General features: G+C 38.0%; 3 protein-coding genes and 1 long non-coding RNA gene across 5 annotated transcripts; 1 reads left to right on the forward strand and 3 right to left on the reverse strand.

Moving 5' to 3' along the window:
- Positions 1-4,316: 4,316 nt before the first annotated feature.
- LOC121049459 lies at positions 4,317-5,469 on the forward strand. The gene is made up of 2 exons (XR_005800285.1): positions 4,317-4,769; positions 4,935-5,469. It is a non-coding gene; the product is annotated as an uncharacterized LOC121049459 (long non-coding RNA).
- Positions 5,452-9,993, reverse strand: LOC112167448 (G-type lectin S-receptor-like serine/threonine-protein kinase At4g27290). Of its 2 annotated transcripts, XM_024304473.2 has the most exons (7): positions 8,382-9,992; positions 8,052-8,171; positions 7,361-7,491; positions 7,071-7,281; positions 6,255-6,492; positions 6,014-6,164; positions 5,453-5,932 (listed from the first exon to the last, which is right to left on the reverse strand). In XM_024304473.2, the coding sequence occupies exons 1-7, from the start codon at positions 9,709-9,711 to the stop codon at positions 5,627-5,629; spliced, it is 2,487 nt and encodes an 828-aa protein (XP_024160241.1). In that variant the 5' UTR covers positions 9,712-9,992; the 3' UTR covers positions 5,453-5,626. The 2 variants fall into 2 exon arrangements, with proteins under 2 accessions (XP_024160242.1, XP_024160241.1); XM_024304474.2 differs by lacking the exon at positions 8,052-8,171 and having other exon boundaries at positions 5,452-5,932; positions 8,382-9,993.
- A 637-nt stretch (positions 9,994-10,630) lies between these two features.
- Positions 10,631-14,085, reverse strand: LOC112167449 (protein Iojap, chloroplastic). The gene is made up of 5 exons (XM_024304476.2): positions 13,793-14,085; positions 13,255-13,381; positions 12,462-12,600; positions 12,265-12,353; positions 10,631-11,151 (listed from the first exon to the last, which is right to left on the reverse strand). Exons 1-5 carry the CDS (start codon positions 14,027-14,029, stop codon positions 11,030-11,032), a joined length of 714 nt encoding a protein of 237 aa, XP_024160244.1. The 5' UTR covers positions 14,030-14,085; the 3' UTR covers positions 10,631-11,029.
- Positions 14,086-15,218: 1,133 nt separating this feature from the next.
- Positions 15,219-21,008, reverse strand: LOC112167464 (serine/arginine-rich splicing factor SR45). Its single transcript, XM_024304495.2, has 13 exons — positions 20,688-21,008; positions 20,112-20,171; positions 19,412-19,500; positions 18,716-18,762; positions 18,559-18,639; positions 18,309-18,465; positions 18,006-18,216; positions 17,853-17,921; positions 17,220-17,342; positions 16,662-16,731; positions 16,540-16,574; positions 15,785-15,857; positions 15,219-15,586 (listed from the first exon to the last, which is right to left on the reverse strand). Exons 1-12 carry the CDS (start codon positions 20,894-20,896, stop codon positions 15,785-15,787), a joined length of 1,224 nt encoding a protein of 407 aa, XP_024160263.1. The 5' UTR covers positions 20,897-21,008; the 3' UTR covers positions 15,219-15,586.
- Between the last annotated feature and the right edge of the window lie 4,705 nt (positions 21,009-25,713).

Raw genomic sequence — 25,713 nt, forward strand, 5'->3', positions numbered from 1 at the left:
AACAAAAAAAAAATTGCAGAAGGAGAAGGAAGGAGAAGAAGAAGAAGAAGAAGAAGAAGAAGAAGAAGAAGAAGAAGAAGGAAGAAGAAGGAGGAGGAGAAGAAGAAAACCAGATTTGGGTATCCAAATCAAACCTTGATATTGAGGAGGAAGAAGAAGAAGGAGAAGAAAATTAGATTTGGGTGTCCAAATCAAATCGGGGAGGGAGGGAAGAAGAAGGAAGAAGAATGAGGAGGAGGAGAAGAAAATCAGATTTTGGGTACCTAGATTTGGGTGTCCAAATCAAACTGGGGAGGGAGGGAGGGAGAAGAAGAAGAAGGAAGAAGAAGGAGAAGGGTACCTAGATTTAGGGGTCGTCAACGGGCCGGGCCGGGCCTTGCTATATTTTTAAATAATTGCGGGCCGGGCTTTATTAAAAATCAAAGGATCCAAGCCCGTCCATATAAAGCGGGCCTTGCGGGCTTTTTTGGGCCGGGCCTTGCGGGCTTTATTTATAAATAAATATTTAAAGACACAAGTATTTTTTTTTTTAATCAAGCTTTGGAAATTCAATGGATAATGATCAAATACAACCAAAGATAACATATCTATATAACTATATTGTACCCAAAAAAATCTATATTTATATATAGATACTAATTTATTGATAAATAAATTTTTAAAGACACTAATTTTTTATAAATCTATATTTATACATCATACACTCCAAAGAGCAACCCCTATCAATTCAAAGAATATGAAAAAACCGACCGTTGGATGAGTTTATTACAATAAATTATGAGTGTGGTAAAAAATTTAGCCAATTTCACCATATTTTCGAATCCGATCGGATTGGTCAACCGTAGTCTCTTATATGTTTTATTGGTTGACCGATGGCGTGGCAACCGCGAAACGTGCTTATTTTTTCACATCACGTTTGTATATATTCCATTGATGGATGTGCGTGGACATAAGATAAAAAAAAATTAATTTTAATTACAAACACATTAGTCTATACCAATTTTATTCCTAAAGTTATATGACTTATACATTGCATTTAAATTGTTTAGGTTCATTCTAAAGCAACCATGAAGTGGAAAATGAATTCGGAGAAACCAACCGCTCGATGAAGAGATTGTAATGTTTTATGGTGGTTTTAGAAAATCCAGCCAATTTGGTTCTCGTTTCGAATTCGATCAACTAGGTCAAACCTAGTTACTCTTATAAACTTATATTTATATATCATACACTCCAAAGAGCAACCCCTATCAATTCAAAGAAAATGAAAAAACCGACCGTTGGATGAGTTTATTACAATAAATTATGAGTGTGGTAAAAAATTTAGCCAATTTCACCATATTTTCGAATCCGATCGGATTAGTCAACCGTAGACACTTATATGTTTTATTGGTTGACCGATGCCGTGACAACCTCGAAACGTGCTTATTTTTTCACATCACGTTTGTATATATTCCATCAATGGATGTACGTGGACATAAGATAAAAAAAATTAATTTTAATTACAAACACATTAATCTATACCAATTTTCCTCCTAAAGTTGTATGACATATTCATTGTATTTAAATTGTTTAAGTTCATTCTAAAGCAACCATGAAGTGGAAAATGAATTCGGAGAAACCAACCGCTCGATAAATAGATTGTAATGTTTTATGGTGGTTTTAGAAAATCCAGCCAATTTGGTTCTCGTTTCGAATTTGATCAACTAGGTCAAACTTAGTTACTCTTATAAACTTATATTTATATATCATACACTCCAAAGAGCAACCCCTATCAATTCAAATAAAATGAAAAAACCAACCGTTGGATGAGTTTATTACAATAAATTATGAGTGTGGTAAAAAATTTAGCCAATTTCACCATATTTTCGAATCCGATCGGATTAGTCAACCGTAGACACTTATATGTTTTATTGGTTGACCGATGCCGTGATAACCTCGAAACGTGCTTATTTTTTCACATCACGTTTGTATATATTCCATCAATGGATGTGCGTGGACATAAGATAAAAAAAATTAATTTAAATTACAAACACATTGGTCTATACCAATTTTCCTCCTAAAGTTGTATGACATATTCATTGTATTTAAATTGTTTAGGTTCATTCTAAAGCAATCATGAAGTGGAAAATGAATTCAGAGAAACCAACCGCTCGATTGAGATATTGTAATGTTTTATGGTGGTTGTAGAAAATCCAGCCAATTTGGTTATCGTCTCGAATTCGATCAACTAGGTCAAACTTAGTTACTATTATAAACCTATATTTATATATCATATACTCCAAAGAGCAACCCATATCAATTCAAAGAAAATGGAAAAACCGACCGTTGGATGAGTTTATTACAATAAATTATGAGTGTGGTACAAAATTTAGCCAATTTCACCATATTTTCGAATCCGATCGAATTGGTCAACCGATATGTAGAATATATATATATGCACATATTCTATATAGAATAATAGAAATATAAAAACTTCCACACACACACACACACATATATTATATATATATATATATATATATATAAACACACACACACACACACACACATATATATATATATATATCTCTATATATATATATATATATATATATATAAAAACACACACACACACACACACACACACACACACACACACACATATATATATATATATAATTATATATATATAAACACACACACATATAATATATATCTATATATATATATTTATTATGCGGTAATGCATATATATCTTTTCTATATATATATAACACACACACACACACACATATATATATATATAAACACACACACAAATATATATCTATGTGTGAGTGTGTGTGTGTGTATATATATATATATATTTATAAACACACACACACACATATCTACACATATATATATATATAAAATATTTTACGGGCTTTTACGGGCCGGGCCGGGTTTTTGCGGGCTTTTCGCGGGCCGGCCCTCGGCCCACCAAGGCGGGCTTTTGCGGGTTTTTTGACGGGCCGGGCCGGGCTAAAAGCCCTCAGGGCCGGCGGGCCTCCATCGGCCCACTTGATCCGCGGGCTTTTTGATGAGGCCTACCTAGATTTGGGTGTCCCGTATGAGAGAGAGAGAGAGAGAGAGAGAGAGAGAGAGAGAGAGAGAGAGAGAGAGAGAGAGAGAGAGAGAGAGAGAGAGAGAGAGAGAGAGAGAGAGAGAGAGAGGTAAAAATTGATGTCATGTACTAAAAGTGGGTCGGGTTTGCAACTTCATGTACTAAAGTTAATTCTTTAAAACCAAATACATCGAACTTCGGAATGACCTATATGTCATGTATAATTCTTAAATTTTGTCCTTTCTTTTTTAGGTAAAAACCCTATTCTACCCTTCATTATATGGATAATGACATATGCACTGACGAGGTTATTGACATCGTGTATAAGAAGGTGGTCGGGTTTATAAGTTTGTGTACTAAAGTTTAGAACTTGTAACAACTTTATGTATAGAATTTCATAGTAGGCCTAACTTCATGTACTGTTTCTAAAATTTCCCTTTTGGTTCTAAACCTATTGGCAACCAACTAAACCAAAGCGAACGGTTTAATCTTCAAAATGGTTAATAGTACATGAAATACTATCATCAAGTCATTGTCGCACTAAAGAAATCCTTCTCTCCATAAAGATACCTGTATGATTTTCGATGTAAAAGCCGATATATTACCTATGTCTAGAAGTTCTATAGTGATGGAAAAGCTTCAAAATCTATTATTTCCAAGTACAACTACCAAGAAGAAAAGAGGGACGAACTTGTAAATGGTGTAACAAACACACCTTGGAGGTTACAACGAATTGTTAGAGATATCAAACACGATGCTAGTTTAATTGACACCATCACCTTCAAACACATTTTTTTAAGAAGTGTTGTTGATGTTTTAATCAATGTTAGACATCATATTTTTTTAGTTGACACCATCACCTTCAAACAAATTTTTTTTAAGAAGCAAACTTTGTTGTTGATACTTTAATCAATGTTAGGAGTCATATTTCTGAAGACAAAATTGAGAGAATGCAGTCTTTTGTCAAACGTTTAAAACCATTTTGTATGACAGTTTAGGATTGGACTGCTGTAGAGACTTTTGTATCTGATTGTTGTAGTGGTTTCTTATTGAAATTCAGCAGTTCAGCACGCATGTATTGCATGTCTAATGTTATCAGAAATACGGACGGAGATACCAAATTAATCTTAAGAGTAACAAACTTTTACCAATTCAAGTAAAATTAAGGCCTTTCTCAAAAAAAGTAAAATTAAGGTAAAACGGTAAAAGACGTGGCCACTCAGTCGTCGGCTTCGGAAAGTTGGTAGCACGTGGCGCGTCCTCGTTTCCCTGGCCTAGCCATAAATTAAGAGCTCTCTCATCGCACTCCATACACATGTACTAGGTTTAGGGTTTCATATAGTCCTCTCTTTGGTTCAGTTCTCGATCGCCGCAGACTAAGTTGAGGAACCACCTCCCTGAAGTTAAGATAGTTAACATCTTCCCCAGTGTGCCGTCATATTTCGGGATCCGAGTCCGCTGCGCTTTCTAAACGGTGAGGATCTAGGGTCTGCGATCAGCAATTCGTCAGATTCCATTTCAAACTGATTAGTTTTGGATGGTCGACTGATCGAGAGAGTTTGAAGTGGGATTTGGCGAATAGAGGATCGAGATGAATGGAGCTCCAGCGTTTTGAAACGCAGCAGAAGCGGGTTCTTGTTTTGACAGGGTAACCTGGTGGGGATGCTCACTATTTTATCTTGAGGTAGGATGATCATGTTCTTCACCATATCAATCAGTCTAATTTTAAACAAGAGAGTATAGAGCTATTTTGAGCATAGATTCATTGAAACCCTTAGGCTCTACGTATATGTAACCATACACTATTGCTGCTTTTGTTTTTGGCGATCATTTTGTATTATACATGCAGGTGAGGTTTCAGGAATCTTCCGGCAATGCAAATCTGTCTCAGATCAGATCTTCGAGAAGACGTACAATTGTATGCTGGATGTAATTTTTGCTCGTAATTGATATATCCACCGAGTTTTGATCATTTATTAGTGATGCTCTGTAGAGGCTTAAGGCTTTGCGCTCGTGTAAATGAGAGAACATAGATTCTGTTGGCCTTATTTAATGAAAGCTGTCGGTCTCGCAACTTTGTTGGCCACCAATCTACAGACCATGGTTGGAGCCATTAGGTTATGTACAATTTTTCCAAAATTTTCAATCGCATGACTCCATTATTTTGTGTTTAGTATACTATTGTAGTAGCCAAAAGATCAAGAAAAACAACAATGTATCAGTACAGTAGTAACCACACAGTATAGGCCAGGGCCACATGGGGGCACAATAGTGTGTGGTAGTAGTGATCGATCTTTGTGCTTCATTCTTTTGCAATACAAATTTCCTTAGCTCTAGAAATTCAAAAAAAAAAAAATCCAGACACAGAATAGTTTGAGAAGAAATTAATGCTAGCACTGGAGTAATGTTTGCCTACGCGTTGTGCCTTTGACGTTCATTTTTGATCAGTTGATCATACAAATATAATATCAGGAAGGAAAATAACAACAGATCAAGATTGGAACTCAACAATGACACCTACATGAAATGATGAAATATAATTTATCGGGCCTCCAATAGTGTAAAAGTGACTTCATTAGCTGAACATGGTTTAGGAGCGGCGTCGACTTTGATCTCACTCAGATTCCTTTCAGTATAAAAACCTGGTTTCTGGGGTTGAGGCAATGCACCTTCACCACTCAACATTAGAACAGCAGCTGACATGCTTGGCCTATCTTCTGGATTTTGCTGCACACATAAGAGTCCTACATGAACCGATCGCAGAACTTCCTCTAGTCGAATAGTCGAGTCCCCTACTGATGTATCAAGCAGTTCAATGGACCTGCCTTGTGTGTATAGCTTCCATGCCTGAAAAGAAGAAAACCATCCCACACTTTTTACTATACAGAAGCAGAACAAGCAAAGAGAATGTTGACATTTGACACTTACATGTCCAAGGAGGTTTAGGCTGTGGTCTGGATTATAGAATCCTCTGTTTCTCTTCCCACTTATTATCTCCAACACCGAAACACCAAAGCTAAAGACGTCGGATTTGGTAGAGTAGAACCCATCAATTGCATATTCTGGAGACATATAACCACTGCAAGCCAATGAATTATATTAAAGGGGAAAAAAATGGTAATCTTATAAGCAAAGAAAGAAGAGACATTAGTTGTTTCGGGATACTTACTACGTGCCAACCACTCTATTCGTTTCTGCTCTAGTTTCATTTCCTCCCAAACTTCTAGCCAGGCCAAAGTCAGATATTTTTGGGATAAATTCACTGTCTAATAAAATATTTCCGGCTTTGAGATCTCGATGAATTACTCTGAGTCTGGAGTCTTGATGAAGATAGAGGAGCCCTCGAGCAATGCCATTAATAATGTCAAACCGCTTACGCCAGTCTAGTGACATGCTTTTTGTATGATCTGCAAAATACCATATATAAGTCACCAGCCTTGAAAAGCCATCATTCTAAAAAAATCCAACTTCCTGAGCATACTCAAAGTAGCAAGATAACATGTTATATTTCTGTAATCCACTAAACCCCCAATTCAGAATAAAGAAGTGTAAAGATCCTGAAAGCTCAGAAGCTGTTAAAGATTGTGCCAACTATACATGGGAGTAGTTGCAGATTCATGTGCACCGGCATCGTGCACATAGAAAGTCAAAGATAGAGCACAACATATTTAGGTTCAATCCCACAGTTCCGACCTCACAAATCAACAAATTAAGATGTACCGGGAATGCAGATTAGAGGTTTTGAACTCATAGTCTTTTGCAAGAGCTTGGAGATCTTGCAAGACAACCACTAGACTCCAAAAGCTCGTGTTATTAGAAAATGTGCTAGCAATGAATATCAACATGAGGGATGATCGAGATGAAGAAAACCCGTGCAAGCCCTCACCAGCAAAGGACATGGAATAACCAAATACGATGGTATCAAGTAATTAGAAACTTAAGTGAGCCAATTAAACGCAATCATAAGGTTTTTGTGTTCACAGACCAAAAATAAAGAAGTCCAAGCTTTTGTTGGGCATGAATTCATAGATCAGTATCATTTCATCTTCTTGAATGCAGCATCCGTGAAGCTTCACTAGATTCCTGTGCTGAAGTTTTGCAATATGCATAATCTCATTCTTGAATTCATCTAGTCCTTGTCTAGAATGCTTTGAGAGCCTTTTCACAGCTACTTCACGTCCATCTCTCAACATACCCTGAAATCATCAGTCTCTAATATGACCAAAACTTTACATGCCTTATATGATATAGAATTTGCAAACTATCTGGTTTTACCTTAAAGACTGATCCAAAACCTCCCTGTCCTAGTTTGTTGTTCTCTGAAAAGTTATTGGTTGCATAAATAATAGATGCCACGTCAAATAATGGAAGTTCCAAATCTTCCTTTTTGCTGCTCCATACTTTTCCTACAAATAAAGTAACAATTGGTGTTGAGATTGGAATAGAAATGTCAAAATAAAAAACCTAAAAACCCTCAAAAATCAAATCAGGAGGAGCTGCTCAATCTATGTCTTTAAAAAAGATCAAAGATCGATCTGCTCGAGCAATCTTTACAAGTTCTAGGCTCTTTGACTAGCTAGGTAGATATGTCGATCAAGTCCTTCCACCCACGCAACTAGCCGTCATGTCAACCTTTACTGATTATCATGCACTAGATCAGAAAAATTGAACATGACGCATGCATGCTACAACTCCAGAATTTAGGATTCAACCTCTACAGGGTCACAGAAATCATTTTGAACTGATGATTGAGAAAACAAACTACACTTGACATGTTATAAATCATGAGATTCTAAATCGTTCCTCGGTCGAAATAGAATATCCGATCAGGAAACATTAAGAAAAAGATAAACAATAAAAAATAAAGCATGGTTAATTTCATTTTAGTGAATTTTTTAGTAGTGTTCTTTTTCTGATCAAATTTAAAGGTCTACTAGGACCACAGAGGCCAAGTATAAAAACTTACCATGTTTTTGGTGCTGCTTCTTCCGAAGATATATGGTCAAGAATATCAGCAGGCTAGTTGACAACATAGAAGTGATTATTAATACGATTCTCACTTTCTGACCATTGATCTTTGTATTGTCTTCATGAAGTAGATATAGTAGGCAAAAACTTAGTAGTAATTGGAAAAAATCATCAAGGAGTTAGAATATAAAGAAAAAAATCCATAAATGTGTGCTGAACACTAATAATGCTACCTGAATAGACAATTTTCCAAGAAAATTTTTCTAATTGTGTCAAAAAATTTATAAAGCACTGTCTACTTCTGATGTTCGAGATCATGATTCCATACCTGTAGGTAGTTCTGATGCGGCCATTCGTATATAGAGATCTTCCCCATTTTTAGTGAAATTTCTAATAGTAATATCAATCAGGTCACCAAACCACATCCGGCACCCAGTCCCTCCTTGACTGATATACAAATTTGAATAAGCTGTGCACGAACAGTTCTTTGTGCACTTCATTTCACATTCCTTGATGTTCATACTTGTGTTGAACCAGGATTGTTCTGTGCTTGGCAATTTCACCCCATAGTACTTCTGAAATATGTCTCCATTGCAACTCAGTGGAGTCTTTCTGACGCAACCATTTGACCAATCCATCACTTCCCAATCTTTCGGATATTTAGGTGAAAATCCTTTCAAGCACCCACATGCTGGGGAGTTCTCAATATTACATACACCATATGCACCACAAAGTGCATAGGTATCACAGCTATCAAGTTGTGCTGTTAGATGAAGGAACCATTCTTGGGTTCTATCAATCCATGTGTATCGGTGCACAAGCCCATCTTGAGCCAACACCAGCCTGGAAAGAATTGACCTGTTAAGAAGCTTATAAGAATAATATTCTTCATCATGATCAAAAAGAAGATTGTATGTGTATATTGGATTTGGACTTAAATGAGGCGCTCCACTGAAGCGGATTCCATTCCATGGTCCAGTCCGAAATTTCATGACCGAACCCTCCATCATAATCTGCTCTGCATATCCTTTGGGACCATTTTGAAATGTATAGTTGCCTTGGGAAGGATCCTGGGGACTTTTCCATGATGACATAAACCATTTGAAACCTGTAATTGTGTTTCTACCAAGTTTCATACCTGGTAGCAATGTATTACCTGGGTAGTCAAAACTTTGCCACAGAAAGCTCTCTGCAGATGGGTCAACATTATCACTCTTATCTATCACAACAAGATTTCCTGAATCCAAAAGCTGTGCTACTGGATTCTGTGCTGGACTTGAAGTGTTGGAGGACCAAACTGTCTTGTTATGGTCGACAAGGACAAGAATTCCAGGACTGGTGATCTTCAGAACACCTGATGAGTCAGTGAGGGGTGTGTCTCTGTTGGCAACCCATACAACAGTGTTAACGGGTATATTCTTGTACCATATTCCAACATATCGCTTATTAGAAGCACCTTCAGGAGTGAAAAATCCAAGCTCAAAGGTTCCACCCGTTGAAACATGGGTCTGGCCATCTCTGAGGGACTGAAAGGTACTTGTGTATGTGTCATCTGCAATGGAAACCATTGCTGTGATCATGAGCAGCACAAAACAGGAAAAAAGATGCAAGAACATGATCCTAACTAAACACTTCAATGGAGTTATTGTTACATCCATTTGAACAAACTGAATGCTGCTAATGAAGACTTCCTAGTCGTCTGGTATAATAGGTGCAACTTTCTTCTCCCTCATTTAATTGCAGAACTGCCCCACTGAAATTTCACTGGATGTTGCAATGTCACTCTTGCCGCCAAATCCGTTTTATTTGTATTGCCAACAGTGGATATGAAAGGCTGCTTGTTCCTTTTTACATTATATGAGTTCGATAAGAAGTTCAAAAACTGAAGGTACTGTGGTACTATTTTTCTCTCTTTCACACCCTTGTCACTCATCTTTCTTCCATGGGGATTGGAAAACACGTTTAAGTAGCTTTCTTTGTCCTTCTCGTAATTCACATTGAAGTTGGAAGTTGAAGTTGGAAGTAGCAGGAACCTGCTCCCTATCATGAGCAAGTCTCCGACTTGACAATAGCATTCAGAACCCTCTCGTTCAACCTGTTTCTTATCCGGGTGCATCAAAGAAAATGGATTTAACCACCACTCTTGCATGTGAAATGATACTCGACTCATTCCCCATTGTCGAAACCTCTCATCATTTCGAAAACAGACATTACTCCATCCATCATAAACCCACTAGGAACTAGCTCATCCATTATTCCATCACACTGAAGACCACCAAAAGGCTCTTCAAATACCCTCATCTCTAAGCAAGCCCGTTAACCATTACATCACTCTCAGGCATTTCGTCAACCCTTGATGTGCTTCCTCCACTAACCCAAATTCTAGATACATATTTACTCAACAACATATACATCCAGCTCCAACCCATATAAAGGATATAATGCTAGCTCATTTTGCATAACCCAGTAATGATCGGGCACTTGGAGTGCATGTTGTTTATTAGGCTACATACTGGAGCGCATATCATATGTTCATGTGATGGCTGTGTCCTTTGTTGGGGTAGTGGGTACCAACACTTACAAGACCAGATGAATATGCAACTTATATTCCACAAGATATAAACAAAAATAGTAAGCTACACTAAATAGTATTTCAAGATTCTTAGCATAACAGCTCATGGATATTACATATACAAGCCTCTAAACTTGTTGATGACCTGATGACTAGTGAAGTCTTAAAACACCAACTAAAATGTAGAGTTGCAATAATGCTTGCACAGTTGCACCATGCCTACTACGCTGATGGTGTCATCCCAAACAACCATGCTGGGCCCAGAAATTCGTTTCAGTAACACTGTCAGTCTGCAAGGAAGTCAGTAGATCAAGCTCCAAAACCGGCAGAGGTTGAGGTAGCTGCATAAGCCATCCAATGAATGCATCGGCACTCAATTCCATTTGTTGAGAAAATAGTCTTTCTTAGCCTCGCATTGGTGGCTGGTTTTCGAAAGGTAGTTCAACGGGTGTAGCGTTACCATAGAATTCTTCCAAGTTGTAGAAAGCTCGCTGTGGCGGAAGAAATATATGGATAACAACATCACCTGGAATTAGGAAACAGGAGTAAAAGTTTAGCATGCAGGATCAACAATTTCTAAAAAGAAGCTCCAACCACAGTATCATGTTTTGGTCAATACACCTAAATTGCCATTTGCCAGAGCCCAATGATTGGTCCCATGAGGATGCATACTACATCTCACCAGAAAACAGTGATTCTGGTGTCTAAATTATACCAGGTGAATCATTACTCAGAAATTGAAACATAGAAAAGCAATATGCTTGTAGGTTTGTGCAGATGTGGGTCAGAAAGAGATATAATTTCTTCCAATTTAAGGTGTTACATAACAGCTTGAACAACATAGCCTATGAGCCTATGCAGTTGCATTTTGAATGGACTATTAAATACAGGATCACGATGGAAACTATTTATGAATTTATAAGATGCAAGAGAAAAAGGAAGGGAAAATTTACAAAACAGAACATTGAAGTCATATATTGACTGTTGTGTTGTGGGCACTACAAATCTTGACTATGCTTTTTAACAAGACAGAACTTTGATTTACAATAACATAGCCAGTTTAGATACATAGTTAAACTACTGGTATTCACAACTTTACTTTTAACAAAACTTTTGCACCAGAGTAGTGCACAGGTAGAATCCCTGTTTACTACCATAAACAATAGGCATCATGTTTGCAAAATCTTTGGTCGTCGATATTATTCAAATGAAAGTATGAAACTAGACTTTTGGAAGGAAAGTTTCAGAAAAATTCCCTACAGTTCCCTTAAATTTGTAAAGTGAAGAATCTGAGCTTTGACTGGCTAGGAATGTCTGGTAGTTTTTTTATCGTATACAGGGGTTCATGTGAGCAAGTCTAATAGAAACTGCCTAAGAAGGCTACAGCCAGCTTGCCTATTTTCATATGGAATTAGTTAACTTACCCCCATATTATATAAATATTATAAGCTGATTCATGTTAGCACCATGGACAACAGTTTTAGACAACGGATATAAAACAAAACAAAAAGAACCAGAAGTTCAGGTCATATATCCCATTAATATAAATGTATCAAGGTTAGAAGCTAGAACACATGCACAAACTTAGCAAAAAGTTTGTTTGAAGGCAAATTCACAAGGCAAGGAATACCACACTTACCAAAGTCCAACAGGGTCCATGAATTGGGTTTAGCGTCTCCGTTTGGAATTTTTCCATACTTTTTCTCTGCCAGATCTCTCATCTTGGACCTAAATTGCAGTGTAAAAAGTGGATCAAATATGCTGCCAAGTCCAACTCATAATTCAGCTTGGAAATCAAACATAAAAGAAATCATAAAGATGATTTGAAGCCCATACCTAATTGCATCAATTTGTGGACGAGAAAAAGCTGTGGCAATAATAAAAAACCGAGTCCAGTATACAAGAGGCTTAACAAAAAGCACCTTTATATCTCCGGCCTTTACCTCATTTGCAACTTTGGCCAATTCTACAGCAACTAAAGAGATTGAAGGAAATGATTAACTGATTTCATACACAAAATATATCAAGCATTTTAAAATTTCAGGTTCATACATCTGTATATTTTGGTTCTAATTTAATTTTAATTTGAAGAACAGACATGCTCAAAGCTCAATAACTGGACATTGAAAAAGAACCATGATAGACAGACATAATCTGACATCTAGATTCCAATCTATAACAAATGCAAGTATGAAGCATTCTTCATTTTTATTAACTACTTGCACATATCTAACATCGCAGATTGACTTAGTCAAGAGATTGTGCGTATTACTGCAAATGCAATCTTCAATAAGAACTTCCTGCAGTCAAATTCACTTAAGTGGTTGACAAGAAAGGAGGAATAGAGGTAGATCTCAAGGTACAAGCCTATTTTGTATACCAGGACAGATGATTCAAGTTATAGGCTTATCTCCCCCCTCCCCAGCATGCAGTCACAAGCCTAACACAATCCCTTCTCTCCAGACTTGAGAACCCCCAAAACTTGGAAACATTGTAATAGAATAAGACTAGACAGACCTATTTATACACATGCAATATTAAGGCTAAAATTGAGAGGATATCAAAAACAATATCGACATGTATCACACAGCAAGGAATCAACTTCATACTGATTCTGATATGAGCTTACATGATAAGCTCTCAGCATCGTCATCAAGCTCTGCACTAGGAGGCTTCTTGTCCTTTCTACTATATACCACCTTTCCATATTTATCAAACAAGTCATCAAACATATCGTCTGTATCTTCACTCACATTCTGCAACATTCAGCATATAGCCAAATAGTACCCAAGGTTCAGAATGACAAAGCGCAAATTACAAGATTTAAAAAATATTAAAAAATTAAAAAGTTGCCTCAACACTGGAGCAAACCAAAGACTCACTTTCAGTGAGACTAAAATTCGAAACCATAACTCTCCAACAGGTTCAGTTAGTTGATCAATCTAGCTTTTTTTACTTTATCTTCTACAACATCTACAAGATAAAGTTTCAATCTTTCACTCTCTCAACACAATTTCTTTATTCAAAACCCAAAACCCAAAAGCGAAACTTGTTTCATAATTCCACTTTCTTATTAACAGCAACTCTACACAATTCAAAAACCAAAACCCCCAGCTCAAATGAAATGAATAACCCAAGAAAAAGAAAAAAGAAACGAAATACGATACCGGAATGAAACTATCTTCAGCTTCTTTCCCCTGAGCCAAACACCGCAATCTGAGCAATTCCATCGTCGTCCTTTTGCTTCTGGGCAGTTGCCAAAAGCATTTGCAGGGCAACCATTTATGAGAAGAAATCGTGGCGGGGCTAGTTTGAGGTTGAAGACGACCCAGTTTCTGGAGGTCATCGTAGAATCGGTTTCCGGCGCCAGCTGCCGGGAGAGACAGAGTAACGAGTACCGCCATTGTTGTTGTTCAGATTTTTTGAAGATGATAGCAAATGTAAGAGATAGATGATACGAGCGGGCAGTATCCATATATGGATTTGGGCGGGTTTGGGTTTGGGTTTGGGTCGGGCAGATAACTCTCGGTCTTCCACTCTCCACCAAGTCCACAATTGTTCTGTATTTTTGTTTTTTGTTCACAAATTTATTTTGTATGGGGAGTGAAATCCACTCCTAAATTTGTAAAATCTACATTCTCTCTTTACTTTCTTATAGTCAAAATTCTCATAAAAAAAAATAAAATTTAAGTTAATAAAAATAATTTAAGTTATCAAGAAATGAAACATGAAGTGTAAATTTCACTCCTCTTTTATATCTATTATTTTACTCTTATAAGCTTTGCCAATTTATACGAGAATCAAAGTCCAGTAGAAATAGGACTTTTACTGTGTGACAGCATTCTCAGATGAGCAGGGTATGCGTAGTAGAATTTAGACAAAAAAAAAATGGTATTGGGATCGGCAAAATCCTCATGAAAGAACGTTCCATCAAAATCATACGTACCAGGAGCCAGGTAACATCCAGGTGTTAAATGTGAGGAGATTTAGAGTTGAGGTAGGGAAACGTTCGAGTAAGAAGGTAGATGGGGGGGAAGTGAAATGATTTCAACCGTAAAAATTTTAATCCACAATTTGATGCTATTGGAGAAGCACGAGAAAGTATCTTCAAGGCTTCAAGCAACTTATAGCTCACAGAGAAATGAGAAGAACTATAGCACGTCCACATCGCATTGGTGCTTGTATATGTGGATTGAACACAGTTGCGGTCTACAACTTCAAAGTTGGGAATTGCCACGCAAATCGTTTGCACTCATTGGTGAGTTTAGGTCAAACTATGATTAACTGATTTATGAACCTCTATGATTAACTGATTTATAAGTCTCAGTAACTACTTTCAGATCTCATTGGAACAAAAAGATTCTTATAGATATGAGATTATTGGTGCATAAAATAATATTATCACCATCTTTCTTTTTATACCAACCAACGTCGCAGACAACATTAATAATAATAATAATAATAATAATTGTGAGATTATATCAGTTTATTTCTTTTTAACGAAACTACAGGTAGACTGCCCTTTTCTTCTTCTTTTTCGAGTCACCAGTCCCACATTGGGCAATTTTACCTCACTTTGGTGTAATCTAAAAGAACACTAATAGATGGGAATTTTTAAGTTCTACCATGAATTTAAAATAATACATATAAGGTGTTACAATAGCTTCACCAATATTCCATCAGGCAACACCTTAATCCCCAGTCCATACAAGTAAAACAGAAAAAAATTTAGCAAATTACACTTCAACTCAACCCATTAACTCATAAACAACAAAACAGTATTAGCGACTCAGAATATCAGTCACTCTTGACAATGTCAGTAGTACATTTTCACGGGTAGTTGGTACCAGGGAAGAGAGGGTGGGAGAGCAAGAGGGGAAAACAGGGGGGAGAAGAGAGATGCAGGTATTACCTATGGGTTACGAGGGGGTGATCTGCTACTGCTTCTTCCTCATAAAGGCCTACAAAAAGCAACCCACATCAGAAAAAAATACCAAATCTAATGCAGCTGTGGATTTCATATGAATGATATTGAACTGATGTAAAATATTTTTGTATGATTAAAATAAACCATTAGAAAAGCTCTTAAGACATTTAAACGTGTTATTTTGAGCCTGAACAAGAAAAACTTTGCCTTCTTATAGGGATGCAAGTACTACCTATGGCTTCCGAGGAGGAAGAGGTGAACTGCTTCTGCTGCTGTTGCTGCTACTGCTTCTTCCCCTTGCAGGCCTTCATAAAACATCAGAACAAGCTGTTAAAAAAGCAAACCCACCAAGGTTTTGTGGCCATGAATATCTTTCTAAGCTCTTAAGATTTTGTGCCCATCCACCGAAAGCCCAAGTTTTCATTATGTTGAAACAAAAAAAAAATTAATAGGAATTTCAGGAATAAAGACATCAGTACAAAAAGATTGCCAGTCCCTTGAGGAAACTACACAACTGAACATGAAAAAGAAACTTAAAAGTTAGGTAGAAGAAGACTAAAACATTACAGCGATTGCATGGAAGGGGTAATCTCCAAACACAAAAAAGACCAAAGCCCAAAGATAGGCCCAAAAGTGGACTTTCATCCCACAGAAAATCACCTCTTCAGCCCTTGCTCCCAAAATTCGGTGTTTTATATGATTAAGCATGCTCACAAGGAAATTATCAACAAAAAAAAAAAATGTCCAGATAAATTCATTAGCATCCAATTGGCTATTTTGAATCACTATTAGACCAGTATGAATACCAAGCAAGAAAAGCTCAAAGTATGCCAAGCAGAAACAGATGGTAGCAAGATGCATAAACCAGAACCAAAGAAGTACACTGGCAACATATGCACCAACACAACCACATTAACAGCATGTATCCTAAAATAGGTCAACAGAAATTTAAGAAAATACCAACAAAAGCAAAATAAACAAAGATACCTTCTTGGACTACGAGATGGTATCCTCCGGACTACCTGTTAGGATGGAAGAATCAAGCCATGTAAGGCAACCCACAATCTAAGTCCTCAATCAAAATGACAAAGATACACAAAAGGACAAACCTTGCGTGGACCAGGTGATCCAGAGGAAGATGATGATGACCTCCCACGTCTCATCGCTGGACCTCGACCTCTGTTGAAGCGAAGAAAAAAATAGCTTAATTTCAGTACTTCAAGATATTTAATAATACATGTTCAATCCAAACAGGGAAGGTTGGTGGGCATTTTAACAAGGTCGATACTCCCCTCCTCCCAAAGAAAAAGAGGGAGAAATTCCAATACCAAAGACCCAAGATAGATTATCACAAAGTTGGGCACCATCAAAAGAGGATATCAACCACAACTTTGCTTCTACAAACATAGATATTGACTTAAACCATATTACTGTCCACTTATGTACACATCATATATTTCCATAATCATTGATAGTAATGAACAAAATGTCAATTCATACCCAATCAATCAAACACGATACTGGTAGAATTATGAGAAACAGAACTCCCAGTGAGGGAAAAAAAGGACCAAGATGGGACAAGCCCAATCACTCAAAAGAGCATCAACCATTCTGAAATTCTTCAGACACTAAGTTTGAATTCAAACGATATGATATTTAAATGTTACCTCCGTGGTGAAATTGATCTTGAACGTGACCGAGCAGGCCTACGAATAGGAGGAGAACGGCTACGCCTACGACTGATTGGAGACCTTCTCGGAGGACTACGAGCCCGTCGAGGAGGAGGTGAACTGAATAAAAATCAAATTCATTGGATAATTAGAAGTAGACTCAAAGTAGCTTAACAAACACATGCGACCATCTTGCTCAATTCCTGACTATGTACGATAAATTGATATGGGATATACAGTGTTGTAACAGTAAATATCAAAACACTTGCTTATTAACCAATAAATATAGGCATGAACCTTGACCATTATTAAAAGTTGGTGGGCATGGACGCATACAAGTTCAATGTTAGATTGTTATCATGGGGCTTTTCACAAATATATATAGATGACTTTCATAACTGAAACATAATAGCCCGACTTCATTTCCTTGCAACACTCACGTGCTGATTAAACATGAATATCCATGCTTTTGTGTTGTCATAATATGCATTCAACAACAATGTCTACATGAACAATCAACATGAAGCGCCATTTTTAACCCCAAAAAAGTTTATGATTTGCCAAAAGACAAAAGTTAATTAAATGAACAATGTCTGACAAAATTAAGTAATTGCTGACACTAATAATTACCGGCGCCTTGGGGGAGGAGAGCCACGTCTGCGAACAGGGGGGCTGCCACGTATCCTTCTTGGAGAAGCCCTATATAAGAAGATAATTAATCAAATGCCACTAGATTTTGGAAAAGCATATATACAACAGATATTCATCTGTAATTATAGATACCTAACTGGGGATCGCCGCCTTGGTGGCGGAGACCCAGAACGTCCTCGGGATGGAGAAATAAGCCTCCTTCTTGGAGATGTATCACCACGTCGGTAAGGAGAACCTGCTCGACGACGAGGTGGTGGAGAATCTAGCGGTCTTCTTGGAGATCCACCTCTACGAGCCACTGGAGATCTCCTTCGTGGTGAAGGTGGTCTCCGACGAGGAGAAGCTTGAATCATTAAATCAAAGATAGATTAATATATTGCTAGCCAAAATCCATGTATATTAATGTCCTGAATATATAAACAAACCAGATTATACCTTCCCTCAAACGCTTTGGTCCATCCTTATCAGCATTGATACCATCAGTTTTCACAGTATCTCTCTTTGGAGCAGTCACAACAGGCTTAGGAGGTGGCGACTTCTGACGCTGAGATAATGTAAATTTTGCTTGAACTACATTACCATCAATTTGACCCTGCAATAAGGTAATTTAAAGATATCATACTCAAAATATATTATAGTCATATAATAGAAACTTCTTCTACTCTCACACTTTTTGAAAACTTACGCCATCCATGTGTAATAGTGCTTTTTCAGCATCTGCTCTCATCTTGAACTCCACGTATCCATATCCTTTTGGAAGATTAACCTGCAGTTTTAGCCAGTTTTATAAACTTCCACCAATATAAGTTCCTTGGATAAAGACTCAATCTAGCATGACTTACACTACGATCCATTGCCAGCTCAACATGTACAACTTCACCATAGTTGCCTGCAAAATGATACAAGACAAGATGAGGGACTTAATATTAGACAATGTAAACTATTGATGTAAGAACACTACTCTAAATTAAATTCTTAATTTAGGGTCAGTGCTGCAGACAAGAAGCCACTTTTATGACCAATGACTAAGCATACTTTTATTCTTTTGGTTACAAGGAGTCCCTAAAAGGGCCTAGAACAGAAAGGAAAGCAAAACTAACTATCAGGCCCAACAGAATGCCTGGATCTAGGAACACCATTAAGTCATCATGAAACACAGCAGCTGGTTGAATGGCAAAGCATACTTAACAGTTGATTGAAACAGTTCTTTGATAAACTTTTGATAAAGATAAAAGAGATGTGAAAAAGAATAAAACTTGCAAAAAATAATAGCATCCCGTTCTGGTTACCCAGTCGCTACTATAAGAATCTTTCTGATAGAGACACACTTATTAAGATTTTAAATTTAATTACTTGTCAAAATAGTAACTGACAAGGTTCGAAATTCAACCCATCCAGCATCATCTTTAGTTTGATGCAATACTTGACACAAAGTTATGGTTGGACATGTCAAAATCATCAAAATGATATTAAAACCACTCAAAGTCAAGAAGCCAAAATGAAGTCCAAAATTAAAAGATACAGAATAAGAAACATACCAAAAATTTCTCTTAAATGGCCTTCATTCACATTCCTTGAAAGCTTATCAATGTGAAGAACAAGTGACTCATGAGCCGGAGAAGATTTCCTGAAATGTGATAAGTTAGTAGATGCATGGCAGATACACTTTGTATGGATTTAGAGGGGCAAATATGGCGAAGGTACTCCAGGCATAAATTTAATGTCATAATACTTTAAAACAGACAGAACTCAATACAAACTGCACCCCCAATATAAAGTTGAAAGTAAATGTATGCTAGGGAACCTAAAATTAAATGTCACCTGTAGCAAAAGCATGCTTATCAGAGGTGCAATAATCAATCTCCCATAGTTTCAACAGTTGGTAAATCAAAACATGGGTTTTCATTACTCGAATAGCATAGTATAATGAACAGGCCTGCAGATTCTACAGGTTACGAATCATATAAAATCATGTAAAAACTTGCCTTCAGTTATAGAGGGATGTAATTAGTCTCCTCTTCTAATTATACAAGCTAATATATGTTAGCCTTGATCAACATTCTATACCTAGTTTCAACTATCTTTCCTTACAAACTTCCTGAGGAATCAATATTTTCAACTTTGAGCCTCCAGAGTATTCTCTTCCTACTGTGCCCACCCAAAAACAGGATAATACAAAAGCCATTAAGAAGACCAAAGCTAGGAGGAATCGAAATCAAGCACAAAAACAATCTTTACCTTGGAGGTGGAGATGCCCTTTTAGATGGTGGAGGAGATCGACCTCGTCGAGCGCCAGGACTGTGAAAACAAAAAAAAAACAATTTACTTGGCATCAAAACAGGCAATGCCCACGGTTGCACAAAAAATGGGGATAAAAACTAAACAAAGAAAGAAAGGTTTGAAGTTTTCAATTTTAATTCATATCGAAGTTGCTCAAGTTATCTTTTCAAAATCAGGTCATAATTATAGTTTTGCGTAATTCAACTCCGAATCTGCTTGAATATATTCCTGCCAACTATAAAAACTATAAGTTTTGATGCAATAGTGAGCAGCTAAGGTCGAATTTCTCACTGCCAGGCACAAAAGACCAATGCAACCAAAGAAACTGAATCAATTACAATACACATTGACCAAACCCTAACAATTAACCAAAAAGATTCGATCTTCAACAAAACTCACAATTTCATGCTATATAAACAGACAATTTACGCCGAAAAGAATCAAAATTAAACAAATAAAACTTGATTCGACACTGATACACATGCCAAACAGCACTTCCAAAACCCTAGAGTGTGTGAAACTCAAAAATCGAACCTTCTTTTGGAGGAACGGGGGCTAGGGCTGCGAGAGCTGCCGCTGCGGGAAGAGGAGGAGGCGGAGGACCTGGAGCGAGACCGGGAACGAGAAGAGGAGCGGGAGGAAGAGCCTGAGAAAGAACCGGAAGGGGAGCGGGAGAGTGAGGATGAGGCGGAGCCGGAGCCGGAAGGCGGCGAGCGCCGGCCGCGGATTGGCTTCTTCGCCATGGATGACGGAGGAGAGGGAGAGAACGAAACCCTAGATAAACCCCACCCGGCTGGAGAGAACGGTCAGTGGAACTGGATACCAACAAGGAGTAGAAACTGTTTATGGTTATGTTTGCGAGTACTGCCTGGTAAATAAAAACAAGGCTTTTCTTGGGCGACAGATAAAAACAAAGATTTTTACCCTTTTTTTTCCCCCAAATTAAATTTCATAAACTAATTATGTTTATTTTTGATTTTTCTATCTTTTTAAAGCGAGTATTCAGTGCACCAAAAATGTTCACCTGGTCAGTTATTGACTAAGAAAATAATGCTCAACCACCTTTGGATGTAAATCCAATGGCAGAGAGAATTATTATTAAGTTTAGGTGTTTTGTTTTCCACCCTTAGATTTACATCTAAGGGTTATTGAGTATAAATTCTTTGGTCAGCAACTGACCAGGTGAACACTACTGAACTGTTCAGTGCACTGACAGACACTGGCATTGACAATTACCACATAATCTCCCAAATTTATAAAATTGCCACTGTGTTTCAACCCTCATAACTCGTTCGTTACAACTCTGATTTTAGCGTGCTACATGTCCACAAACTCGGTTTAACGTCCTCTACAACTTCCATGAAGAAAGTTTCCTCAAATTTTGACCCAAACAAAAAGTCAACTTTTAGGGCCCCCTAAAAGGTCGAAACGGAGCCGAAAATAAAAATAACTCTCGTTTACCTTCCGAAAGACTAGTAAACTGGTAAATATGGGTTCGGGACGTCACACTTATCCAAACACTCTAGGAGATCATTTCCCTAATACCCAATTAAGTATTTTTTATTCCTTTTTATTTATTTTTGGAACAATTTTGCCCTTTCCTTCTTTGTCACTTAGAGAGAGAAGTCATTGGAGACCTTGCTGGACTCTGGTGACCAGTGGCGGGCCGCGAACTCCGGCGACTGGTGACTGGAATCAGGCGACCGGTCACCGGAATCCCTAATCCGGCTACCGGACTGGTGACTGGATTCCAACGTCTGAATTTATTGCCCCCTAATAATACCCAGTAACCAAATTATTGCCCCCCCCCCCCCCCCCAATAATAAGTTTGTTAGGGATTAATAATTAGTGAAAAATGAAGATGTTTTTAATTTTGAAAGGTTTTGTATGTTTATCCAAGTAAATAATCTTATTATTGCCCCATAATAACCTTATTACTGCCTAATAACTATTTTATTGCCCCCCCCCCCCAATAATCTTATTATTATCTTCCAATAATCGTTTTATTGCCCACTAATGATCTTATTATTGCCCAACCAAATCATAATAAACAAAACAATAACTTCTAGCAACATTCCGTATGGAAATTGGCCAATTTTTTGTAGAAACCCACCGCAACAACATGGACGACGTTGGAGGCCTCTTACTCATTTTACCAGAAAGAGGGGGAAAAGGAAGAAGAAGAAAGAAAGAAGAAGAAGAGAAGCCTAAACGACGGCGTCAGAGCCCTGACCCAGAGCAAAGCCCGGACCAGAACTCCGGCTGGCGCATGGAGCTTCAGAGGTCTGATGACCACCCTAGCGTTGCAGTGGAGCATCGAAGGTTTTCTTCTCGTGGCAGGGGTGCTCACAATCGGAGATGCAGTCGAGGTTGACAGTCAACTCTCCAATCTCACAATTCCGACAAACGTCAGCCTCGCCGAGTTTTCTGTATCAGAACCGTCAATACGAAGCTTGAGGAGCTCCGATTCATCGCTGATTCAGTGAGACCCAACCTTACCGACTTAGTCCTGTCAAATTTCTCTGACAGTCCGACACACATCCTGCGACGAAGCTCGCAGACGTTGCCGATTTCAGTCTCCGGTGAGAGAAGAAATCAGTGAGGGGGGGGAGAGAGAGAAGAGATCAAAGAGGGGTGGAGAGAGAGAGAGAGAGAGAGAGAGAGAGAGAGAGAGAGAGAGAGAGAGAGAGAGAGAGAGAGAGAGAGAGAGAGAGAGATATGAGTGTAATTTATTAATTAAAATGAGGGCAATATTATCAATAGATGTTAGATTGGGTAAATGGGAGTAAAAAACTCTTAGTGAAGTAAGTGAGCAATTTTTAAGCTGGAATTGGATAAGTAGTCACGGCCGTTATTTTTTTATTGATTTTACAACCTTACCTTTGTCCATACTTAATTATCAACGTTACCTAATGCGTTGACGAAAAGCATTAATATTTTCTTAATAAACAAATTTGATCAATTTACAGAGCTTAATTCCTGTATTTGTCATTGTTACTGGTTTTATTATTTCTAGTCCTATATACTGAATGACATGCATGCATATGACAATATTATCAATAGTATAACAAGTTTATACAGTATATGCTATGCTTGAATGCAAAGGAACGTTGCTCATCCTCTTAACTAATCATTATGCTTCGCTTTAAAGAGAAAAATTCAGTCACTGTCCCTAAACTGTGCTGCCAAGGCCAAATTAATACCCGAACTCTCAAAAGTATCAATGTGATACCCAAAGACATATTTTGATATCAACGTGATACTTCCGTCAAAAATTCCTAACGGCTCCGTTATTTGATGACGTGGCAAGCACATGGAGACAAAAAAAAAGTTAAATGACCAACTTACCCTTTTGTTTTTGTTAATTCATTTTTATTTTATTTTTATTTTTCTTTTCATTTCTTCTTCTACTTCTTCTTCTTCTTCTGTTCTAACTCAGCCGCAACCTCCGAAGCAAGCTCCGCCACCAGCCACCAACCACTCACCCCAAAATGAATTCCGATTTCGGCCTCGAACGTGAGCTCAGCCCCGACCACAGTTACCGCCCCCAACATCAAGAATCTCACATTACATGCAAATGCAGCAATTTGACAACTTCTAATCCAATTCAAATTGAGAAAACAAGAACAAACAATGTCCGAAAACAAGAACAAACAATTCAACTTCTAATCCAAAATTTCAATCTCCCATCTCCACTCCCAAAATTGGAATCCCACCTGAAAACTTTCACGGTCAATCTCCTCATCACCACTTCCATTACCTATCTGCTCTGCACCACTTATCTCACATTCTTCAAGTTCACAAGCCTCCTCATTGCCCTCCTTCTCCGCCTCCGCCTTCACATTCCCTTCTCCATCCTTCTCCTCATCCTCCTCATCACTCTCTCTCTCTCATCCTCCTCCTCCTCATCACTAGAGCTACTACTCGAAGAAGATGCTGCTACTGATGAACTCTCACTCACTCTCACTCTCCAAATCCGAACTTACGCTCTCAATCCCACTCTCCATTTTGCTCTTCACACCCTCCACACCTTCGATTTTGGTCTCCAAATCCTCACTCACTTCATTCCCACTATCAAGAACCAAACTTTCTTCATTCCCTCCAACCAAACTAACCTTCCCCAACTCTTCTTCAATAGAACTCCTTAAATTTTCTGAAACTTCAAACTTCACGTTCACCACACTACCAAGCCCACAATCAATTGGGTCGAACCCATTAACGATTTGGCCTCCACCACCTACCTCAGACTTCACCTCCACCACAGAACCACGCTCACAGTCAATTGGCTCGTCGTCGCCGTCACGGTTATCGCCAAATTAGAATCCTCCCCAATCAAACCAGACGAGAGCTTCGTCCTTATCTCATCAATCCTCCCCACATACACATTCACCAAGTCGCCTCCCTTTGTAATCGTCTGCAAATCCGACATCGTACCGGCGCCAGAGCTTGAAGTCTGAGGTGAGCTGTGCGGTGGGCTCGACTCCGGCGTTGAGGGCGAATTTGTCGGGGGTTTTGATGGTGACGTCGACGTTGCCGTAGAGGCCGTGGGCGGTGAAGATGGTGATCATGAGATGAGGATGAGATATGATGTGTGAGGACCAGATTTGGGGTTTTTGGGTAGGAGGAAGCGGCCATGGTGGAGAGAGAGAAAGGAGAGAGGATCAGATTGCGAAGGGGGGGGGGGAGAGAGAGAGATCTGTTTTGTTTTTTTTGTTTTTTTGTTTTTAATTAATTAATTAGTAGAGAAAGACAATTTTACCCCTGATAAAAATATTGCATAGGACCCACGTACTTGCCACATCAGCAAACAGACGGCCCCGTTAGGAATTTTTGACGGAAGTATCACGTTGATATCAAAATATGTCTTTGGGTATCACATTGATACTTTTGAGAGTTCGGATATCAAATTGGCCTTGGCAGCATAATTTGGGGACGGTGACTGAATTTTTCTCCGCTTTAAATCATGTATATAGATCACCATCTCGATCATTGTACATTTTGAACTAATGAATTTAATTAGTAATACTACATGTGCTAAGCAAAATAGGAACATGCAACACTTACTAGTTTGAACTAGAAAATTCTCCAAACTTAATTGTACATACGTCTTGCTTTTACCATCATCTATTTCTTTTGTTTTTCTCAACACCACCCCTCAAAATTATTAATCACGTTTTCTTACTATGATCTTCTGCGACGGTCATTTCTCATATGTACGTGAGTTTGACTTTAATTATGCCTCACAAAGAAAGAACTATAATCTCTATGTCAATAATCAAAGCACAAATATGGTAAACGTTTTTGGAGTAATTCTCCAAACTTAATTGTACATACGTCTTGCTTTTACCATCATCTATTTCTTTTGTTTTTCTCAACACCACCCCTCAAAATTATTAATCAAGTTTTCTTACTATGATCTTCTGCGACGGTCATTTCTCATATGTACGTGAGTTTGACTTTAATTATGCCTTGCAAAGAAAGAAGTATAATCTCTATGTCAATAATCAAAGCACAAATAGGGTAAACGTTTTTGGAGTAAATACTACAAAAACTTGGTTCT

The sequence above is a fragment of the Rosa chinensis genome, chromosome 5, assembly GCF_002994745.2.
Source record: "Rosa chinensis cultivar Old Blush chromosome 5, RchiOBHm-V2, whole genome shotgun sequence".
NCBI classification, from domain to species: domain Eukaryota; kingdom Viridiplantae; phylum Streptophyta; class Magnoliopsida; order Rosales; family Rosaceae; genus Rosa; species Rosa chinensis.

Excerpts from the sequence above, each read along its gene's own strand:
- LOC112167448 (XM_024304473.2), bottom strand. The coding sequence starts at position 9,711 with ATGGATGTAACAATAACTCCATTGAAGTGTTTAGTTAGGATCATGTTC. Across the intron at positions 6,165-6,254 it reads AATAGAGTGGTTGGCACGTA|TGGTTATATGTCTCCAGAAT; the intron begins GTAAGTATCCCG and ends ATTGGCTTGCAG. Across the intron at positions 5,933-6,013 it reads GCCTAAACCTCCTTGGACAT|GCATGGAAGCTATACACACA; the intron begins GTAAGTGTCAAA and ends TCTTCTTTTCAG.
- LOC112167449 (XM_024304476.2), bottom strand. The coding sequence starts at position 14,029 with ATGGCGGTACTCGTTACTCTGTCTCTCCCGGCAGCTGGCGCCGGAAAC. Across the intron at positions 13,382-13,792 it reads CTGAAGATAGTTTCATTCCG|AATGTGAGTGAAGATACAGA; the intron begins GTATCGTATTTC and ends TGAATGTTGCAG. Across the intron at positions 12,354-12,461 it reads CCACAAATTGATGCAATTAG|GTCCAAGATGAGAGATCTGG; the intron begins GTATGGGCTTCA and ends ACTGCAATTTAG.
- LOC112167464 (XM_024304495.2), bottom strand. The coding sequence starts at position 20,896 with ATGGCGAAGAAGCCAATCCGCGGCCGGCGCTCGCCGCCTTCCGGCTCC. Across the intron at positions 18,763-19,411 it reads CCATTTAAGAGAAATTTTTG|GCAACTATGGTGAAGTTGTA; the intron begins GTATGTTTCTTA and ends ATCATTTTGCAG. Across the intron at positions 16,732-17,219 it reads AGATCAATTTCACCACGGAG|AGGTCGAGGTCCAGCGATGA; the intron begins GTAACATTTAAA and ends TCGCTTCAACAG.